We start from the raw sequence: 23,249 nt of genomic DNA on the forward strand, positions 1-23,249 counted from the left end.
CAAACATTTAGGATGTTATAGAATGTTGTTTCTAAGTTGTTTATGTAGAATATATATATACAATCGTCTATACATGTTTTTATTAAAACTTGTTAGATGTTTTGCAGAAGTTATGAATACTACGAAAAGGAAAGACACTTATCATACACTGCACACAAACACTGATTCATTAATCTACCATCAAACACTAACATAATAATTTAATTATCATTATAGAAAGGAGAAACATCATTACATTTAGCAGCTTACAGGGGACGGTTAAATGTAACCAAATGGTTGATAGAAGAAAAAGGAATGGATCCCATGGATAAGACTTCTGAGGTAACATTTGTCATTATGTACTTTGTGCTATAAATAGTGAATAACTTAAATAGTCTTTTACATTACATTGATCTCATGGATTAACTAGAATGTTTTATACATGTTGTGCAGAATTCACGACTACTCATTACTTTATTCTATTAAAATAAAAAGCGATAGCACATTTTTGCACGACTTCATGCTAAAGAAAAAATTGTGTTCCCATCAAAAAAAGAAGTCATACTAGAATGGTGGAGGTTCTGTGAACAGTAAAACCTTGTCCAATCCACCAACAATAACTATAACAAAACTTAGGGATGATATATTAGAATGGCGGTGGTTCTGTAAACAGTAAAACCTTGTCCAATCCACAAACAATAACTATAACAAAACTTAGGGATGATATATTAGAATGGCGGAGGTTCGGAGAACAGTAAAACCTTGTCCAATCCACCAACAATAACTATAAAAAAACTTAGGGATGATATATTAGAATGGCGGAGGTTCTGTGAACAGTAAAACCTTGTCCAATCCACCAAGAATAACTATAACAAAACTTAGGGATGATATATTAGAATAACGGAGGTTCTGTGAACAGTAAAATCTTGTCCGATCCACTAGCAATAATTATAACAAAACTTAGGGATGATATATTAGAATGGCAGAGGTTCTGTGAACAGTAAAACCTTGTCCAATCCACCAACAATAACTTTAACAAAGCAATACTTTATTATAGGTTAATAACACAGTCATTAAACATGGTAAAATAACCAATGTTCCCACAGGCTGTATTATAAAAAAAACATAAACATTGTTGAAAAACAAAAACATTGCAAACATTTTAATTACATAAATACTGTGTATACAATTCATAAGATTTAGATGAATGTTCAATAACATAGCAGAAAATAAATGAAAAAATATGAAATTTATATAAATATCATGATCAACTGATTGATATTCATTAATGATATGTTATTTCTACCATGTGGGAAACAAGGAAATACCATCTGTCCGTGCGTGTGTCCGGTCTTGTAAACGCCCCCCAACATACAACGCTAGCCATATTTGTATGACATTTATATCACAGATTTATATCAAATATATATTGGACGAGTTTTAAATCAATGTCGATCAATTATATCAAAAAGATTCATATAAAATAGGAAGATGTAGTATAACATGGATGACTATCATTGAGACAACTCGCCATCAGATACCAAATAAATTGGAAGTAAGCACGTATAGCCTTCCAAAATGAGAGTAACTAATTCTGCATAGCAAGCGTTCAAAAACCCTGACATGATACATTTAAAAACATTAAAAAGAAAAAAATCACGGCCTGATGTCTGTACTAAACAATATGATAGATGATTGTTGGTTACTTAACGTCCTGTTGCAATATTTCATGCTTGTTCAGGACGATAACAAATTACCAACAAATACAATAGGTGGGTCATGTAATGGGGGTTTGTCCGGATGTAGGTCGGCTAAATTTGTACTGCAACTGGAAAAGTCGGGGGTGTTGAATAGGAACAGAAATTTTGCCTTACAACAGGCCACCTAAAAGAGTTGTTGCAGAGGTTCTTACACGAGGCATCAGATTTAACGTCCCCATTCTGACCAGACGCGGCATCGTTTTTGTACATCCGGCAAAGTCAAACGGACGCCATACTATGTCAAGGGTTATACTGACCGTGGAAGAAGACCAAGATCTAGAGTGACCATATTTCTATTCCGCAGTCACCCTTGGGTGTTTCAAAACAATAAACGAAAATCAAACATGATATACAGCAAGAAACGACAACCACTAAATTAGCGGCTTCAGACTTGGGACACGTACAACATGATGTGTTGCGGTTAAACATGCAAGCGGGCTCCCAACCCTCCCCTTTCATGGGACAGTGGTGCAAAATCACGGGAACTGTACAAAACAATACACGAAAAAAAACAAATATGATAAACAGCAACAAACACTCAATAGCAGGCTCCTGGCAGGCTTGGAATGGTCACATATAGAATGCAGCGGGGTTAAACATGTTTATGTGCTTCAAACCCTCTCTGTAACCTTGAGCAGTTGTGCAAGAGCTCAATATACCTGTAAGAATAAGCGATACACCGCTTAAAGATTGAATGTGCAATAGAGAACGCAAAATCGTCCCTTTTGTCGTAACCTTTTTGTAGAGTTTCTCGTGTGAATCTAGACGGGTCTTAACTGAGTTAACGTCTGTTATTAAAGGAGCGAAATTGGTGCCCATAGGAAAACATATAACAGCTCGATAAGCTGTATTGCCGAAATGTACATAGATGTTGTCAAGGAGAAAAGGAGTAATACTATGTCCATGATAATTGGCCGTTAAATTTTAATAGTTTTTTTTGTATATTAGTTCCAAATTCGACAAATTTCGAATATAAACAGCTGTGATATAAATATTAAAACAAATTCAATACCTTTTTTGGCATTTCTAATTCAGTCGTGACCCTAAATCCTGGTACCTTTGATACCTATTATGTATGATTTGCGTTGTAATGTCAGTTTTGGTAAAATTTCCCCATAATGTATAACAGATTAAGGCAAAAATTACTCTGGCCGCCATCACTGATCTAAAAACAATTTACGCATAGGGATTCAATTTTTACTTTCACATCGATTGATTTAAGAATACATTGGATAGCAGGTTGTTGCCAAAGTTTTCCTTAATCTTTCGGTCCGAAAAATGCACAAATCTCCTTAATGAATTGAATACGGAGATTATTGTGTACTAGTATGAAGAGATTTGTTTTACCTAGCATACATACAGGCTTTTGAAAAAGAGGCATCTAACATCCATTCTGTGACCTTTTAGATATTATATGATAAAGTTTAAATCCAAGGACATAGCTAACCGAAAGTGAACGCCGAGGTCCTTATATTTGAAAGTAATAAAATTGTCAGGACAGAAATTCAAAATTAATTTGTTTGGTTGTCGGTGGTTAGTGTCAGTCATATTTGTTTTTCGTAAATTGTATTGTATAAATTAGGCCGTTAGATTTCTGGTTTGGATTGTTTCACATTTTTAATGTCGGGACCTATTATAGCGGACTCTACGATATGGGTTTTTTCTTGTTGTTGAAGGCCGTGCGGTGACCTTTAATTGATTGATCATTGTCATTTGAACTCTAGTAGATAGTTGTCTCGTCGGCAGTCATACCACATCTCCTTATTTTTTGTATACACATTTTTGAATTGAGATTAAATAGATTTGAACCATCCAAATGATATATATTTCTTGGTTTCATGGAGCTAGTCAATAAGTCCCTATGATATTATGTTTTCCTAACAAAAATGCTTTACTCAAAATATTTACTGACGGACTTTAAAAACGCGACACACATTTTGGTGAATTTTGCTTAATCAAATAAGGATTGATCCTCATATAACTACTATTCATGCTTACTGCAACTGCTTATGAATTCATCGAATGCCATGATAGACTGATTCGCGGCAAAAATGTTTCCCATATACTGAAATGCCAAAATAATCGACTGCAGAAAAACATGTTTAGCCTTAATAAAGTTGATTTCATATCGGTTAAGAATTAGCTTCTCTTATTGGATAACAAAGGGCCACATGACATTCTTTATTCTTCAGTAATAAATTCCATCGGTCTTTAAAAGAAAAAAAACGGACCAGAAAACCGGTCGTAATTTTTACATGTTAATGACCAGTGGGGCGTGGTTTCTCTGTTTAGAGTGATGTCCCTTTAATAAAACGCAATCACGATTCGTTAATTATAAAATTATAACTTTATTATGTATTCATATACTGAAAAATTTCACTTAAATGAATGGCAGTGACTTATAGTTATCACTATGACTGGTTGTCACTCTTTCATATAGAAATCGTACAATAACTCGAGTTTGCTTTGAACAATTTGAATTTATGAGAATTTTTAAAAACATGGTTCCCCAATGAAATATACATTATAGTTATTGAAGACCTGGTCATTATCGTGATACATGGACTGCCCGTAGGACAGTGGTATTAACTGCGACAGCGATAATGACCTCGCCTACGGCTCAGTCATTATCGCTTTCTTAGTCAATACCACCCACTGTCCTGTGGGCAGTCCAAATATCACGATAATGACCAGTTTTTCAATAACTATTATGTAATTAATCCCCATAATTGCCAAAAATCACTGTAATGAGTGAGAAAGAGCCCAAATCAAAAGATACAAATCAGAACTCTAAACATGCCCAATAGAATAAGTTGACCTTTCTGTCAATCGTTGAGGCGTTGGTTACAGACCGTCATTGCTTTCGATGGCGATAAGGGAAAACTCACTGACAGGGTTTCAGTCTTACCACATGATTTGAACATTAAACATGACGTAATCAATTTAACGTTCGAACTGCAAACTTTTTGCAGACAATAAAATAATGTATGAAATTTGTGTTTATACATTTATTTTACAAAAATTGCATTTTTGAAAATGAGAACTAAAAAGAATAATCTAGTGTTACGTTTTATAAAATATTTGCCAAAAAATGATATAAATCAGAGGGGAGTTAATTCTCAATAATTAATTGATAAGTTATTGTTGAATTATTTTTTACCTTCTATTTGTATTTTATTTCATTTTAAGAATTTCTTTTAAAAATTCGTTAAAATTTAAAAAAAAAACGATTAATTATATTTAATTGTTTTTCTAATATGGAACTTTTTGGAAAACAGATCAAACAAATGCTGAAAAAATTACCTTTTCCGATGCTTAAAAAAACATCAAATTTTTATTTTTTATAGACAATACAAGACCCATTAAACAAAAAACCTAGAACATGCTGAAATAATGTATGCACGTGCGTAAAAAACTGGTCCTGCTTTAATGAACGCGAATTTCAATCGATTACACACTGGTGACAATCAATTGAGTGTGGCACGTGTCGACAACCATTGAATGACTTCGCAATAATATTACTAAAGATATGATTATAAAATTTCTATTTATTTATTTAGACATGGTCTACTTTTATAGTCCACGTCCTTTGTGCCTACTATATCATCCCATCAGGTCCCTAGTCCGTATCCTGTTCTTAGTGCACTAAGGAGGTCCTTTGTGGTATTTCTACGGACACAGGATCAACGAACGTCCTTCAACAATTAGCAAAACCCATACAGCATAGTAAGCTATAAAAGGCGTCGAAATGACAATGTACTCGCAGTTACTGAAAGTTAGTTCAAAGCTAATAACTTATAAAAAAATCATGTGTCTAAGATTAAAATATTAATCAGTACACATCTAACATCCAATGGATTTAACGTTAAGACGTCATTAACAGTCAGAGAAAAACATGAACTTGTGCAAAGCCAAAATAGTAAATTGAAGCCATAAAATTAGTCTTAGTGTTGTATTGTTGTAAAAACTTGACATCGACATGGATAAGTGATGTTTTCTGCGACTTTTGTACTACATATACATGTACCAAATGTACTAGTTTGTTGCTTTTTTCATGTAACTTATTTCCGTTTTGGAGTTATCATGTGTTATAGCAATACCGTGTGATGGTTTTAACTTATTTTAAACTGAATTATGTAAAGTGATGTGATGTGACCCTCTATATATTTTTTGTTGTTGTTTTTGTGGTAGGGTTGCTGTGTCATTGGCCTTTTTAAATCTCAACTCCTTTTATTCATATCGGAGCCATATAATACAATTACATGTCAATGTTTATATATATAGTGTGACTTCTGTAGAAATCCAGACGTTCTCATGCAGAAAAGATAAAAATCCATGTTTTGTTTAAGAAATAATCATCAAAGAGCCAAAAAAAAAAAAAAAAAAAAAAAATTGTTACAGTTACAGTCATATATTAATTTTCCTCAAGATTGTAAACATCCAGGGCTTTCAATATCTATAGTTTAAACGTTCCCGATAAAGGAAAATACCAAAACGCGTTTCGAATGCACCAAGTTTATAGTGTTATTTTTTTTCTTCATTTTACAGAAAGTGGAATGTATAAATTATCTGTTCCGGTAGATGGATAATGTTTAAATAGTACATTGCAAGCACTATGTTATATTCGAAATGCAAACACACGCAAAATTGAGATACAGTTAATTCAGTAGAACAATAATGTTGTAGCACTAATCAACTGATAATCATTTGTTGTTCTATCAACGAACATGACACTAGAATACATCAGTTCATGTGACAGCAATGTCTGTGTTTCAAACTACTACCGTCTATTTTCCCTCTTTCAAAATGTTTGAACAGTTTAAAATTTGCAGACTCTCAATAAATCTGATCAAAACACCGATACAAAGTTAAGCGTGGACACACTGTCTGTATTTCAATCAGTTTAACTTTAAACTAAGTGTAGCAAAGAATGTTCTAATAGAACCACTTGTAACGATAAACCTGTTTCTATATTTGGTCTGTCATGTCGGAAATTACTGAATGACTTTCAAAGTCAGATCACGGTAGAAGCAATTTTATCACGAGATGTCACCAATCGTAAAATATGTAAAGTAAAATAATTACTGACTACCAACATAGACTTTTGTTGTATGCTTATACAAACCGAAACCACTACTACATGAGGTGGTTGACTAGCCTGGCATCCTGACCCAATCTTATACTTCGTCGTTCTGTCAACCTTAGCAATCAGTGAGCCAGGACCCCAGTTTAGGGATGTGGGATATACATTTTTTAGGTGGTAAAATAAAGTGGGGATGTGTTATAAAGGTCGTAAAAAGAGTTGGGATGTGGGATATAGTGTGGCATCTTGGTAAAAGTAGTGAAGAAAAGTGGGTAGTAGGGAAAAATTACTTAAAGCAGGATTTTGGAAATGAGTACTCCATGTCGCTCCCCCTAACATTACAATTGATATATGCTGACTCGATTCCATGCCAAGGTTTCTGGTCTAGATCATAAGGATGGTGACTACAAGGAATTTACTATAGAGGCCTGTGTTATTATTTCTTATAATGTAATACACACAGTGTGGTGTTTTCGTGATTGGAGACACATGTTTACTAAGAGGAAGCGGTAAAATATTTACATTCTAGCCCAAAAAATATGCATACTATTATATAAAAAAAACTAATTAAAAACACTTAATTATGAATGTATTGCTCAAAAGCTGTTCACAGATTTAACAGCAAGATACCCTGATAATGTTAATATCTTTAAGAACAGGGCTTTATATAGATAAGTACAATGTTTCTTAAATCCTTTTAGTATAATACAATACAATACTTTTACTACCATATACAGTTTACTAATAATTTCTATCAAATATCTGTGTATTCTATTTTCTATAATGATAACATTCAAGTCCTTAAATTAATAAATTGACAAGTTAGTTCAAAAAATAATTTCACATTCAACTCGTTTAAGAACAAAACGAGTGTATTTTAAGGTCTTTATAATGCTCAAATGTGCAAAACCGTGTTTCAAGAACCAGTGCAACAAATTTATGTTTATATTTAAACCTGTTCAAGGAATGTTAATACTAGACAAGAACAAGTAAAATGTAGAACAAAATCTTACTGCACGAAATGTGTTAAAAGGATAGTACTAAACATGTGACAAAATGACGGGTATGTAACAGATAATTACGCAATTGCAGATGAATCGGTGAATATTTGTTTGCTTAGCTTTCAGTGGCAAGTATTTCATGCATATTCAGAACGAATCTAGCTAGGACAGAAGACAAAAGCGAAATTGTGAAAAATATTTTTTCTAAATTTATTTCCAAGCGTAATTAATGTTTAAATTGAACTCGTTTCAGTAATTCAGATATCTATTACTAAACCAGATCATTATGGAAATAAATCTTACTCTTACTTATTAAACCTAATGAATAGGTGAAAACCGAAAGAAAATGAACCAGGCGTAATCAACTTTGAAAGAAAACAGGAAATGAACGAAATTAAAAAAAAAAACTCCTGGCCAGGTTTGAGTATATCAAAACTTCCAAAAAGTTTCTTGAAATATTATATTTTTTAACGAAGAACAATTTATATTAATATATTTGATTCATCAAGTTAAATACTTTTTGCGATCTCTGGACACACTCCTTATTGTTGAATTGGGGTTTGGCTGACACAAAATGACGTCACGTTTTATTACAATTATCTAGATGATGTATTTCAATTCAATGTGTTTACCTTCTTTTTTGGGGGAAAGGGGGAAAAAAGGGGAGGGGGCTACTCCCGCCCCCTAAATGTTTTTTTTTAACAAAAATAGGTCTTAAGGTCTGGGCTGATACTATTTTGGAGCATGTAAATGAAATGAAACGTAAGATAAATAGATAGATTTTATTTTATTACAGTGTCGCACATTGATTGACATAATAAAATACACAATATACATCACCAGTTAAAACATTCAATCAATACCCAGACATAAAATTGACTTATGAGACACTTTTTAAAATCTCTACTTACAATAATCATGTTGTTTGAAGCGTACCAATATTTACATAGACGTGTCATGATTTATCAGCAAAAAGTTCAGATTTTGGCAATTAAACCAGAAAAAGACAAGATAGAACAGAAATTTCCAATTATCATACAAAAGCAGTGATAAGGTATCAATTTGATGACAGAAAAAAAGACGCAAATAAGATTTCAATCCAAATCCATATCTGCAAAACATCTTCAGAAAGTGTGACTGCATCTGCAAAATTTGAGATAATGACACTGTTCCTGTTTTATGAAAAATAATTGCTAATTTTAGAACAAAAAGACATATATTTATTTATTACTTCTATGTAAATCAGACGTAATCATCACATATCAGATATGAGAGGCGTACATCTATTACATAATTATAAAATGAGAATTAAAATTAAAAATTTAAGTTTAATATATTTATCACAGTTATCAATAAAATCCACTTACAATTAAAACACTCGCATTACTCACGCGTCAAATGTGAAAAGTTTTCGACGGGCAAAGAATTTATTTAACGTCTTAAAAACATTTCTTGGTTTCTTCCCTTGTCATGATTTCAACAAATTGTTCACCTAAGTTCATACAATTTGGCATATTCAAGACTTATACATGTCTGAAATCTGAGTATTATGGACACACCATTAGAAAATGTTTCTCTGTTTCAATTTCACCAAGTTAGCAGTATCGGTAAAGTCTCTGTTCAAAGGGAATAGGCGGCCTTGAGTATACGTTATACCCGGTCTCAAGGGCAAGAGGCAACGAGCCTGATTGAAACACTGTCATACATCGTCTCTAGTATTTGGGAATGTTTCATCACATACATGGTTAAACGTGGACATTGTCTTTAAAAAAGTCGATATGTTTGTAGTTTGTTTCCATTTTTACTCGGTTGCTATAGTGATTATTAAGCTCGCTACGTCATTCAATATTTGTTAGCTTATATTTGACTAAGTTCATCGTAGTTTTCGTAGAAACGCTAGCCTCCTGTACCAGTAAGTTACACACCACTCTGTCCACAACGTATTGACCTCGAATGTCCAGTCTTTCCAAAGTTATTCATTCATGTATATATTAATGCTTTACTGTTTTATTCAAAGTGATCAAGATGCGTTAATTGCGTAATTCTTCAAATTTCATAACACTTGAATTTTTCAAAACACGTAATAGATATGCATCTTTTTATTATATTTTTGGTTTTTTCAACATTTTAAAGCTGTTTCTCACTGCTGAAAATAATTTAATTTTAAAAGAAAAGAAAAGCACATCTAAATTTCCATCAAATTGATTAATTTGATGTTGAATTCAATTATATGTCTTGAATTCAGTTTTTTTTTTGAGCGGTAATTAGATGTTTTTTTAATTTATTATTGTTTTATTAAAAGCAGTGACATATAATACTATAAATTTTTGTAAAAAGTGATCAAAACTCTATAATGAAGGGCTGGGTTGGCGTTCCTTCTTTTCCGTATTCTTTATCTGTTTATGTCATTTTTCTCTATTCTTTATTTGTTCGGCCATTATTCTCTATTCTACATATTTTAGCACCCTATTATTCTCTATTCCTTATTTTTTTTATCTATTTTTCTCTATTCTGTATTTGTTTGGACCATTTTTGATAGTATTGGCCCATTTGTCTATAGTATTTGCCCATTTTTCTGTAGTATTGACCCATTTTTCTGTAGTATTGGCCCATTTTTATGTAGTATTGGCCAATTTTCTGTAGTATTGGCCCATTTTTTGTAGTATTGGCCCATTTTTTGTAGTATTGGTCCATTTTCTGTAGTATTGACCCAATATTCTATATTCTTTAAACCCCATCCAGCCCCTTCCCTAACGGCGTGAAACTTCGTAATTTCATTACACTTTCGATTTGCAAAACATATTTTTCATAGTTATGAATCCTTTCTATAAAAGGTTATTTTTCTTTAACGATTCAAGCCTCTGTATATATACCACAGATTGCGAGTAAGTCATAAATTCCATCAAATGTATAGAAATATGTTATATATGTAGCACGCCTTTTACGAATTACCGTATTTGATTCACGAAAAGCGTAGCTTTGAGTGGATTAAATGTGTTAATGAGTTAGGCGTGGCTATATATGATTTATAACATTACTGTACGATGACACATGCCAAAGTGTTACATTACTGTGCGGTGACACATGTCAACGGTTGAACTTAACTGTACTTTTCATGAATCAAATAGTGGAGCTTTCTAAGATAAAACGTCCCTTGTTTTCAGAAAATGAACTCATCGATTAGATTTTTTTTTTAGTAGGATTTGATTTTATGTTTCATTACGTGTAAATGAATTGTTGTCGTGATACTTTCACCAAGGTTTATTGATTAGAGAGCGATGTAAGTGTTATTGAAGGGTCCCCCTTTCAAACCAATATGACGTTTAGTTTTAGAAGAGCTTAGTTGTGATAAGAAGAAAACGTTTTCTAAACTTCTTGATAAGGTTTCTCCCTTTCCCAACACCATGAAAATATCGATTAATAAATGGACTGTTGAGTGCTTAAGGTCCAGAGATAAATAATTTAAACATGTTCAATTCACAGAGATATACATTTGAAAAGTAGAGGAAATGAAACGACTGAAAATCAAGTGACAAATTTTTGAAATATTCGATTTGACACGATAAAAACAAGTTTCCACGAATTTATCAACATCGCCTCTTCGTTCATAGACCAGATTATTCCTTTTTGTAGCTCCCCTCGAGCGTTTATGGAATTATTTTTGATTTAGGGCTAGGTTTACAAGTTGGCTAGTGTTAAGGTAAACACCCCCACCCCTCACCCCCCTTTCCCCCTTTCTCGAATTTTCAATAATTTTTTCCCCATTTTTGTTGCGCCTGTGACTAGCAGCAAAAGTAGGCGAGACACTGGGTTCCGCGGAACCCTTACGAATTTGTTGTTTACTAGACAGAGGAGGCGGAGCTAAACAGTGAAATAACAACTTCTGAGATGGAAGTTAGAGCACTGGTCTAAGCTCCCTCTTTCTTTGCTTTTGCTATGACAAGCAATCAACAACGGGATAGGAGAGTTCAATAACTAAAAAATCATCCAGTTAACACACCCCTGTAAAAATAATAGAATTTAACTCACTCGAAGATCAGAGGAAAAATTACCATTCATGTTACAATTCATTTTTAAACTTCGTTTTTCTTAATACATATAAGCGTTGTCTATTTTCAAATTTCTAATCAACATATGATCATTGATATTTACAATACACACTAGTCATGAATGACATATACGAGGAGTATAGCACGTGTCGAGAAAAATCTGCAAAGCTTTATAATTTTTAAAACAAATATTTATAGATAGCATATAAGATTTTTCTTTGAAATAATCATTCATTTTGAAGTTGAATTAGATTATACAGTGTTCTATGTCCTTAGTGCATTTTTTTTAATGTTCGAAGTTCCCATTTTGATGACAAGCCCACAGTAACAACAACATAATTTTTCTATACATTGTCGAAAAAAATTTAACCATAACAATGTCATTGCCAGTTTTCAAGCATCATCGCACACAGGTTTGTCCAATAGGACAGCTAATTGGAGAAAGGTGACAGGTAGCCACGCCTTCATTAAACTGATGTCCACCAACTGCCTGCAGAAACATAAATTGTATAAATCAAACATGGATAAATTTACAGAGATTTGGTCGCGCATTCAATATGTGAAAAAAGTTTATATACATGTAGTTTTTATTGTGTAATAAGACGTCCAAAGTTAAATTGTGTGAAATTGTTGTGCACATCCCCCTTTTTATAGAAATCCAAAATATAACCATACCGTAAGTTTCGCAATTTTACAAGAATTGTATACATCGTGGTGAAAAACATGCATATCGAGGTACGTAGATGAACAAAATAATTATACCAATAACAAAAATTATATGTCAATTTCATAAATTCAAGGATTATAGCTAGAAAAAGACCGAAATTACGATTCATAATTTCCAATGTACATAAATTCATACAGATTTTATTAATGTTTATCTAAGAATTAAATTCCGATCGTTGGCCGTTCATCGAACAATATTACAGGAAATGCAGGATAATGGCAACAGAAAGCAAAAGAGAAAGATTCAATTTGTAAAATCAGAGCATTCCTTAAATTCAACATTCAAAATATGTTTTGGGAAAACAGCAGCATACATGTTTTGATTTCAGAATACGACTGATGTACATAATATCCTTAACAATTAGCAATGGTTGTCTCGGCAGCTTGCTCTTCCCGAGTTCGAAGGTTTTTGTTCAACAACCCAACACGCTGAATCGAGATTGGTATTTTCTTCTTTTCCACTTGCACGCAATATTAAGGAGTAATGATGGAACATGTGTTAATTTGGCTCGAATTCACAATGATGTCTTCTGGTAGACATAACCTATATTGCCGACATACGCTCACCATTTCAGTCTAGAAGAAAGCACTGCATATTCATATCAGTTTCATATGTTCCTCCTCTCGATTGTTAAAAGTTTACAACTGTAGCATAATGAACTGCATTTTCACAGAATCCAACTTTAATTTTCTGAAGAATCAGTTGGATATCTAAGTGGTCTTCAAAGTATAACACCTGCCGCTGCACGTTGAATTGTAAGCAATTAATTGAGAATGCTTAAATTCACCATGAGAACTGTACTTTTGATCAACAGTAGTGACAACAGTGACATCTTGGGACATATGGGAATATTCATTTTTTTAATTATCTACTCCTTGGCAAAAAAATATTTTTGTTGTCTTGTAAAACAACAAAGTCAGGTTTGAAATTTCTGCAATGGCCAATTTGTCCTGCACAGTGATAAAGTGTCATGCTTCCTTTCTTGTTAATGTACTATTTTCATACCTCTGTTAAAGATAAAAATAAGGAGATTTGGTATGATTGCCAATGAGACAACTATCCACCAATATTCAAATGAAGTGGATGTAAGCAATTATAGGCAACCGTACGGCCTTCAACAATGAGAAAAACCCATACCGTTTAGTCGGCTAAAAAAGGCCCCGAAATGAAAAATATGAAATTATTCGATAGAGAAAACTAATGGCCTAATTTATAAGTAAGCAATTTGCGAAAAACAAATATACTTTTTATAGATAAAAATAAGGAAATGTGGTATGATTGCCAATGAGACAACTATCCACCAATGTTCAAATGAACTGGATGTAAGCATGCAATTATAGGCAACAGTACGGCCTTCAACAATGAGAAAAACCCATACCGTATAGTCGGCTATAAAAGGCCCCGAAATGAAAAACATGAAATAATTCGATGGAGAAAACTAATGGCCTATCTATAACTAAGCAATTTGCGAAAAACAAATATACCTTTTTTTATAGATAAAAATAAGGAAATGTGGTATGATTGCCAATGAGACAACTATCCACCAATGTTCAAATGTACTGGATGTAAGCATGCAATTATAGGCAACCGTACGGCCTTCAACAATGAAAAAACCCTTACCGTATAGTCGGCTATAAAAGGCCCCGAAATGAAAAATATGAAATAATTCGATGGAGAAAACTAATGACCTAATTTATAGCAAAACAATTTGCGAAAAACAAATATGACGGACATGAACCAACGACATAAACTGAACTACAGGTTCCTGACTTGGGAGAGGCATATACATTTTGTGGCGGGGTTAAACTAGTTTGCTTGAACCGTCTCCTAACCTGGAACAGTGGTGTAGCAGTACAACATAAGAACAAACTATAAAAATCAGTTATGTCTGCTGTAGACAAATTGCGAGGCGAACGATTGTTTCTATCCTTTATCTATTGGTTTTCGAGTATCAGTCCAAAATCTCGGTCCATCATATGTGTCGCTCGACATTGCATATACTATCTATTAGCTTTATTCTAATTTGTAAACTGACTATTAAGGAAATATTTACCACTAGATGTTCAGCAAATCTACTGAAGCGTACTAGGGACATGACTAAAATTTATTTGTTTAAAAGTTTAATTTTCTGTCATATTCCAAAAAATGAATACCATTTCGTCTCGATCGGTTAAAACACGTCTGGCCATCAAAACTCTTTAAAGGAAAACCCTTAACTTTATTTATTTTAAACCTTGATGTCACTATATCTAAATGATGAAAGAAAATAGATCATCTTTGACATAAGGTTAACATTTAGTAATAAAGATGAGCACTAATCACACTCTTGATTTTTTTCTTGGAAAAAGGCTAAGATTTTCGAGCTCCTCCGGTTTTATCCATTAATATGGGGTGAAATAAATGCACTATGATCCAACTTTGTTTTACTAAATTTGTTCTAAAAGGAAGAGATGAGGTCAGATCAGGTCCCCGGAGAAAATATTTGAATCCCTTTAATGTTCTCCTATTTTGGTAGCAAACTGATGCCGTTTTGTTAAATTTAGAAAATTTGTGAAGACCAGAAGCTACATATATGAATAAGAAATTTACCTGAATTATGTTCATAAAGCATAAAGCAGAATTTAATTAATTTTTTATCGAGGAAATTGTATTTGTCGAAATTTTGAGTTCAGAAAATGTCGAAATTTTTAGTTCTTAAAATGTAAAAATTTTGAGTTCCTAAAATGTCGAAATTTTAAGATTTTTAAAACTCGAAATTACGTATTGAAGTTGTATTTTTGAGTTTGAAAAAGAAGACATTTTGAATTTTGAAAAGTCGGAATTTCGAGTGCCAAATAGGTCGAAATTTTGAAAACGTCAAAGTTTTAAGATTTTAAAAGCTCGAAATTTCGTATTGCAGTCGAAATTTTGAGTTTAAAATAAGTGGAAATTTTTAGTAACGAAAAAAAAAAAAAAAATTCGAGTTCCAAATAGGGCAAAATTTTAAGCTTTTCAAGTGTCAAAACTTCAAATTTAAGTTAAAATTTCAAGATTTGAATTCTCAAAATTTCAACAACTTCAAGTCGAAATTTTAACATTTCAATTTTCAAAATTTTGCCTTGAAAAAAGTTCAATTATAAATGTTTTTTTTACTTTGTCCCTAATACGCTTCCGTGCAAATCCCAATCAACCAACTGAAGAAAAAAAACATATTTAATAAATTATAAAATTAATTTGGATAGTAAAGGTCTCATTTGGCAAGTTGGGCTCTTATGAGTTTTGTTGTTTTATTTCCTATTATCTTGATAACTTATTTATAGAGAAACCTTTCCTTCCTAATTGTATAGACAAGCACAGATTTACAAAATAATCAAACATGACTAAAATTATAAATCAACTACTGTAGGGTCATTTTCATTCATTGGGAGTTGGGGCGTGGGAGGAAACAAAAGACATAGATTACCCCCCCCCCTTCCCCCCCCCCCCACCACACACACACACAGGTCTTAACAATCGGGGCGAGCGGAGAAATACAAATACACGATTAGATTCGGCATATCAAAGAACCCATATAATTCATTTTTTTATTAAATCAAACAAAGATTAATATTTGACCCTTTGGGCCTCAATTTCTGACCAATTTAAAAACGGGGCTCAACTTCAAAAATCTAATAACACGGTTTAGATTCAGCATTTTAAAGAACCCCAAGAATTAAGACTTTGAATTAAACCCCCATTGAACTTGGTCAAGAAATAAGCAACTTATACAGTATTAGATAAGTATTGTTTGTGGTCCCTAATTCCTAAACGGTTAAGGTCATAACCCCCAAAATTAATCCAAAACTTCCTTTTTTTTTTTTTTGGTATGTAACCTTGTGGTACAATTTCATGGAGATCCATACACTCATACACAACTGATTGTCCTGAAACAAGAAACATGCTTGTTTTTTGCCCCTTGTTGGTCCCTAATTCCTAAACAGTTAAGCCAATAACATGAATAACCCCAAAAACCAATCCCAAACTTCCTTTTGTAGTATGGAACCTTGTGGTACAGTTTGATAGAGATCCATACACTTATACTTAAGTATTGTCTGGAAACCAAATGTCTTCGGACGACGATGACATCGCCATACCATTATACGGCCGCAAATTTATAAATATGAAAAAAAAATATTACGACCTTTCCACTCCAAAAAATGACGTTATTGCTAGTTTGATTAATTTAAAAAAAAAGCATGGCATTGAAGTTTCGAATGTATCATCATATAATTGAATGTCGATGTAGCATACTAATATTTTATCGGTTCAAGGACTCCAAATTTGCATTTAATTTCGTTTTATCATTTGATCCGTTCCTGCTGCACACGATGTTTTAGAGTAAGCGCAAGAGTTGATACACTCTGACTCAGAATAATGTTTCTCCGTGAGTGGATCGATATTTTCATGTCCTTGAGAGTAATCTATCAAGATATATAATGTCTGGAAATACGCAAACTGTATATAGCAGAAACAAAAATTAAATATTGCCGGCATGCTGCACAGTGCTAAATGTTATTTGCCAATTTAGAACGATAACGGTTAAACAATATTCTGAAACATAACAACTAATGGAGAAAACTTTATTTATAACTGACATATTCAAATAAAATTGAGAATGGAAATGGGGAATGTGTCAAAGAGACAACAACCCGACCAAAGAGCAGAAAACAGCACAAGGCCACCAATGGGTCTTCAACACAGCGAGAAAATCCCGCACCCTGAGGCGGGCTTCAGCTGGCCCCTAAACAAAAATGTTTACTAGTTCAGTGAAAATGGACGTCACACTAAGCTCCGAAACATATAAATGAACTTAAATAAATAAAAAAACCATACAAGACTAACAAAAGCCAGAGGCTCCTGACTTTGGACAGGCGCAAAAATGCGGCGGGGTTAAACATGTTTTGTGAGATCTCAACCCTCCCCTATACCTCTAGCCAATATAGAATAAACAAACACACAGCAATACGCACAGTAAAACTCGGTTTAAAAGAAGTCAGAGTCCGATATCAGAATTGGTAACAGAAGAAACTAAGCAAAATGACAATGATACATACATTAACAAAGGACTACTAGCAGTTACTGATATGCCAGCTCCAGACCTCAATTAAACTGATTGAAAAAATCAAAATAAAAAAAAAATCAATCATATTTTCTCCCGTTAGGGGTTAAGTATAAATACATTTTTACCTGAGAGTTGCCAATTCGATACGTTTGAATTTGGTTCGACACATCACAGGACTTCCAGCTCTTGTGTATATCCTTCCCTAATGATCGGTTTGGCTTCATTGCTTAAAAGAGGTATTAATGTTATACTTGAGCCGCCGAAATTTGTATCTACTCGATCTTCATAATGAACTTAAATCAAGAAATGTAAACTGAATTAAGAACGTTTTACATTGATTCAACAGCGTAATTCGTCTTTCAGCAATTTACATAATTTCACATTCAATGACAATGTCCTTTGGAAGTAAAAACGGTAAATCGGTACCTCCGGGTTTATATGAAATGCAAAACTTCGCTTATCAACCATGATGAATATGGGACACAGAAAAAGGAACACGTTAACGCAGGTTAAATACATCAATCGATTTTCCGATTCGCACTTCGTTCGTAGTGATTGTTTTTTAAGAAACCGATGTACTCTCTTGAAATTAAATAGACATACTAGGTGCTGGATTTAATCATATGTTTGTGAAATAAGTTTTAGACAGTTTGTAGTTGTGTTTTATTAAGAACATAAAAACCGTTTCTGCATTGAATTCATTGAAAAAGGAAAGGGGGGGGGGGGGGGTAAGAATAAAAGTATTGTACTATATACAACATCACAATACGAATTACGTTTGTTTCTTTCCAATGTATTTAAACAGTTTCAAATACTCCACTATAGTTTAGATCTCAAAGGTAAAATTGATTGAATGTAATAATACATTAAGCAAAGAAACACAGATACATACACTGACTATGATTTGTTTTGAAAGAAAACAGAAAGCGTTATTTGCAAAGGGAAATCGAGGGACAAAATTATATTTCGGTAACATGAAAAAAAAAAACCCAAAAAAACATCAAAGAGCAGCAATACGCAAGTAAACTTAAAAAAAAGAGCGACACGAACCTTGCAGAAAAAAACAACAGAAAAGGGAAGGGTATTAAGGTGGTACGGTTTGGGTAAACGATAACCGTCTCTTGCAAAACAACCGCCGAGTTAATGTCAATTTTGGAGAACGATGAAGGAAAGAGGGGGCCTGCGTCAAATGGGAAAATTTTGAATATTTTTTTTTTCATGTATAGTAGGTGAATAGGTCTGATCGATTTTTGATCTCCAAACGTTTCATGGCGATGAATTTAGATATTATAACTATATATAATATTAATTCATTTTCACAAATAAAAGATATATTATTTGGATCATAATTAGTTCTTTTAAAATTCATTGAAATAATATAAGATAATGAAACACAGATGAACAACAATAGAATTTGAATTGATTGCACGCTTGTGATTTCTTCATTTGTGCTCATTCATTATATTTTATAGTGCTGGTATTTGAAATACAATCGACTGCGGTGCACTCGATATGGTTGAAACTTTTTCTGCACAACGTGAACCTGTCTTCAAGCTTCATGTGTTTTTTTTTTTCTTTTTTTCTCATTGACCTAATAACAAATAAAACCCCAGAAGGAATAAGGAAGTAATAGGAGCGGACTACATTCTAATATATATATATATAACATGTATAACTTACAAACCATTATTAGCTGCTATAACTGTATCCTCCTAGTTGTCCACACTGAAATCAGACATATCTGAATACACATTTTATTTTAATTCAAAGTTTTAAACAACACAATCACTAATTACGACATCACTTTCTTCTTTCTTTTTTTTTGCATTAAAAATATACTTTCATCGTCTTTATCCATTTTGAGACACCAAACGCATGTGAAGTTATTCACTGAAAATATATAATGTGTTCCTGGCGCACGCATAAATCATGATCCTCATGCACAGTGGCTTCATTTACATGTAGCTATTCATGTTGTTTACCTTCAGCTGTACTTTATTTTTGTCTATTGTTTAAGTTCAGCTACAGTTTAAAGGGGGCCAACATGCAGGATGATATTAATAAAGTTTACCCACAAAACAATTTATATACTGATGAAAATAAATCTTCACAAAACTTTGTATTTGTTTGCTTTTTCCACAATTTTTGACATGTTAAACAATGTTTTAAGTAAGATATAAGCCTCCAACAGTTCATTCTGTAACATATTGAACAGGTCCAATATTTTACAGAATGGACTGTTATCGTCTTATATCATTTACATAAATCAGGTTTTGACTACATGCAGCCGATACTCAATGTAGGACTTGTGGATTAAGTGTACATAAAACTAGATATTAAGAAGGATTTTAATATGCATATTAATGGATGTTACATATATTGAATAAAAAAAATGATTAATATTATATTATGAATTAAGATATTTACCTATGCATATGTCAAAAACTAAAATATTGCTCAATTAAAAACATGATTAAATCTAAATAACCTTAGTGGACTATTTGATTTTCAAGGAGGTGGGATTTTTTTGCTGATGGAATTTCATTTTACACCTGCTGATCATGGTACAGTTTATTTATTTAGTGCGAAAATTGTTTTCAATTTTTGTACACAACTATTTTTTGCAAAAGGCTACATTTTGTAGGACAAAATATTCTTTTCCTCGAGTCTTGGACAAGGTTGTTTTTCCAGTTAGTTGTTGTAAGGGTTCTCAACGTGCAAAGAGCGTGACACTCTCTCTACACGAGGCATCGGACCTAACATCCCCATTCTGACCGTATGTGGCTTCGTACTTGTACATCCCGCACAGCCTAACGGAGTCCCTACTTTGGCAATGGTTTTACTGCCGATAGAAAGAAGACCTTAGTGTACGCGACGTTTGATGTTAACACGGCCTAAGACTTGCAATTACATTAATAACAGTTTTAGCAGCACGTGGTTATTTTGTTCTCTCTACAGTATGTAATCAATCAATCAATTAACACAACCAACCAACCAAGCCGATCATCGATTAATGCATGTAACATTCGTCAAACTGGACTATGCAGAATTTTAAACAAATCAATCAATTAAGGATGTTCGCTACTCTTGTTTTTGACTTTTTTTTTCAGATATTCGGAATCCTCTAGGTTTATCCATGTAGTGTCAATAAAAAAATTTCTCGCTAACCCCTACTTTTCTGTTCATTATTTTAACACATATAGTTTGACAAGCCATCTATGAATATCTTATAAAATCCTTGTTATTTTTTCATAGTTTTTGAAAGAAAAAAGGTGCCAATGTTAAATGAATGAAAAATCTAGAGAGAATCATTTCCCGCCAAATTTTCAATTGATTATATCTCGAAAACAAGGTCACGGACCTATCATTTTTTTTCTGATTTTTAATTTCTGTTATTTATATACTTTCAATTTATAACAGTCATTTAAAAAGCTTGTTATTTTTAAATAGAGGAGCGAACATCCTTAAGCAATCAACTAATCAACCAACCAAATCAATTGTTAAATGTCACTTGGTTGATTGGTCCAACAAACAAAACTAGCAAACCAAAAACTTAATGTATGAAAAGGGGAAAAGTTTTCCGCCTTACAATTGTTTGTGCAAACAATTGATCAATAATTATTTAGTTTCTTGCCATATTTTGTGATAACTTAGTTAAATAAAACAAAATAGCCAGAAGTAAACTGTGGATTTGTTTTTAAAGAGTGGGAATTGCAATCTAAATTTTCTAATTTGATAACTCTAGATATTTTTGAATAGCAAGATGTATGTACATACACACTGTATAAATGTACTATATATTAAACCGCTATACTGCAAATACATTGCCATTTTGTCCGTTTGTTTGTCCAACAAATATTTTCGTCACACTTTTCTCAGAACTGCTAAACAGAATTGAATTGTTGTTTTCGACCGGCTTTTCGGAATTTACCTTCAATTATAAAAAAAATGACTTACAATGTGTCAAGCTCTAAATTGCTTGCGTCTAGAAAAGTTGTGAATTATACATTAAACAATGACTTTAAAAGATCGGGCAACACTACCCTATATTCCATAAATAGCACACGAGTTTCACAAATTGGAACAGAGAAGTAGACATGGTGTAACTTTTTTTCACAACTTTTACACTTTCTTTTAATTCTGATCACTGGCAAAAATAAAGGTGCATCACAGAATGATAAATAGTCGTATTGTATTATTACGGAAGCCTTTTAGGGCCATGCTTATATACTTTTCAAATTTGATATAAAAAATTAATAATTTGATAAAACAAATTAATATTTTGAAATAACAGATTATCAATTTGATATAACAGATTATCAATTTGATATAACAGATTATCAATTTGATATAACAGATGATCAATTTGATATAACAAAATACAAATTTGATATTATTTTGATTTAACAAATCATTTCTATGCATGGATTCGGGTTTTCACCCTTCTCTATTTGACATAAAGGATATATAAGTGAAATGCTAAAACTGTTAAGAGATAGAGACCTAATTTTTTTTGGCGTTGCTCATGGTCCGCAATCCTCAACATATAAATACACAGTTATTAAGCTGCTCAGAATATACATGTGTGATCTGTTCAACAGAAATTAAAAACTCCAGACGTATATATATCCGAGCATCAAGTGACGACATAATCGTTCTAGATGTCGCGTGTGGGTCTTTACTTTGAATAAAATGTTTCCAAATCAAAAATAGATATTGCAACAAATTTATAAAGAAAAAAAATGCAAAGATGAATTTAAGGATGTTTGATTAAATCTTGCATGTTCCTATTGAAATCGATAAAGGAACATGCCAGGTTATTTTAAGAAAGGGAAGCATTTTTTTATCCCCGTTTGTTCCTATGTTCCTAGAAACACCAACATCTCAATAGAACTATTTATTTCGTTCTGACTTGAAAATGTGTCATATAAATTGATCAAAGATGCCCCCTTTTTTCGCTCTTATATTCGTTCGTTCTAAGACACCAGGTTCTATGGACTAAATAGAGAAACTAGTCCCCAAAACTGCTTCAAATAAAGGATAAAAGGAGGGTGTTGCTGAAACATTAAACCTGTTAACAGAATTTTGAATATGCGTTAGATATTTGTCACTGGACGTCAGAAAAACAATCAATCAATACAACAAATGCTCTAGTTTGGGTTACGCATCTTTCAATCAATCACTATTATGATTAAAAAATCATACGATTGGTAGAGAAATTTAAAATTTGTTATATCAAACTTATAATTTGTTATAACAAATTTATAATTTGTTATATCAAATTGATTATTTGTTATATCAAATTGATAATCTGTTAAATCAAATTAATTATTTGTTATATCAAATTGATAATCTGTTATATCAAATTGATATTCTGTTATATCAAATTGATAATCTGTTATATCAAATTGATAATCTGTCATATCAAATAATTAATTTGTTATTTTAATATATTAATTTGTTTTATCAAATTAATAATTTGTTATATCAAATTGGAAAAGTAAGTTAGCATGGCCCTAAAAGGCTTCCGTAAAATAACAATAATTGTAAAAGTAAGGAGATGCGGTTTG

The 23,249-nt window shown here is 32.5% G+C and overlaps 1 protein-coding gene across 8 annotated transcripts in view; it reads left to right on the forward strand.

The window, feature by feature from the left end:
* The first annotated feature begins 213 nt into the window (after nt 1-213).
* LOC127701418 (uncharacterized) overlaps nt 214-23,249 on the forward strand; it is a 305,234-nt gene continuing 282,198 nt past the window's right edge. For all 8 annotated transcript variants that reach the window (XM_052205280.1, XM_052205282.1, XM_052205279.1 and 5 more), the window contains exon 1: nt 214-321. In XM_052205280.1, the coding sequence (XP_052061240.1) occupies nt 295-321 (27 nt within the window). In that variant the 5' untranslated portion in view covers nt 214-294. The remainder of the gene's footprint in view (nt 322-23,249) is intronic.

This window comes from Mytilus californianus, unplaced genomic scaffold (assembly GCF_021869535.1).
Source record: "Mytilus californianus isolate M0D057914Y unplaced genomic scaffold, xbMytCali1.0.p SCAF_5, whole genome shotgun sequence".
In the NCBI taxonomy this organism is placed as follows: domain Eukaryota; kingdom Metazoa; phylum Mollusca; class Bivalvia; order Mytilida; family Mytilidae; genus Mytilus; species Mytilus californianus.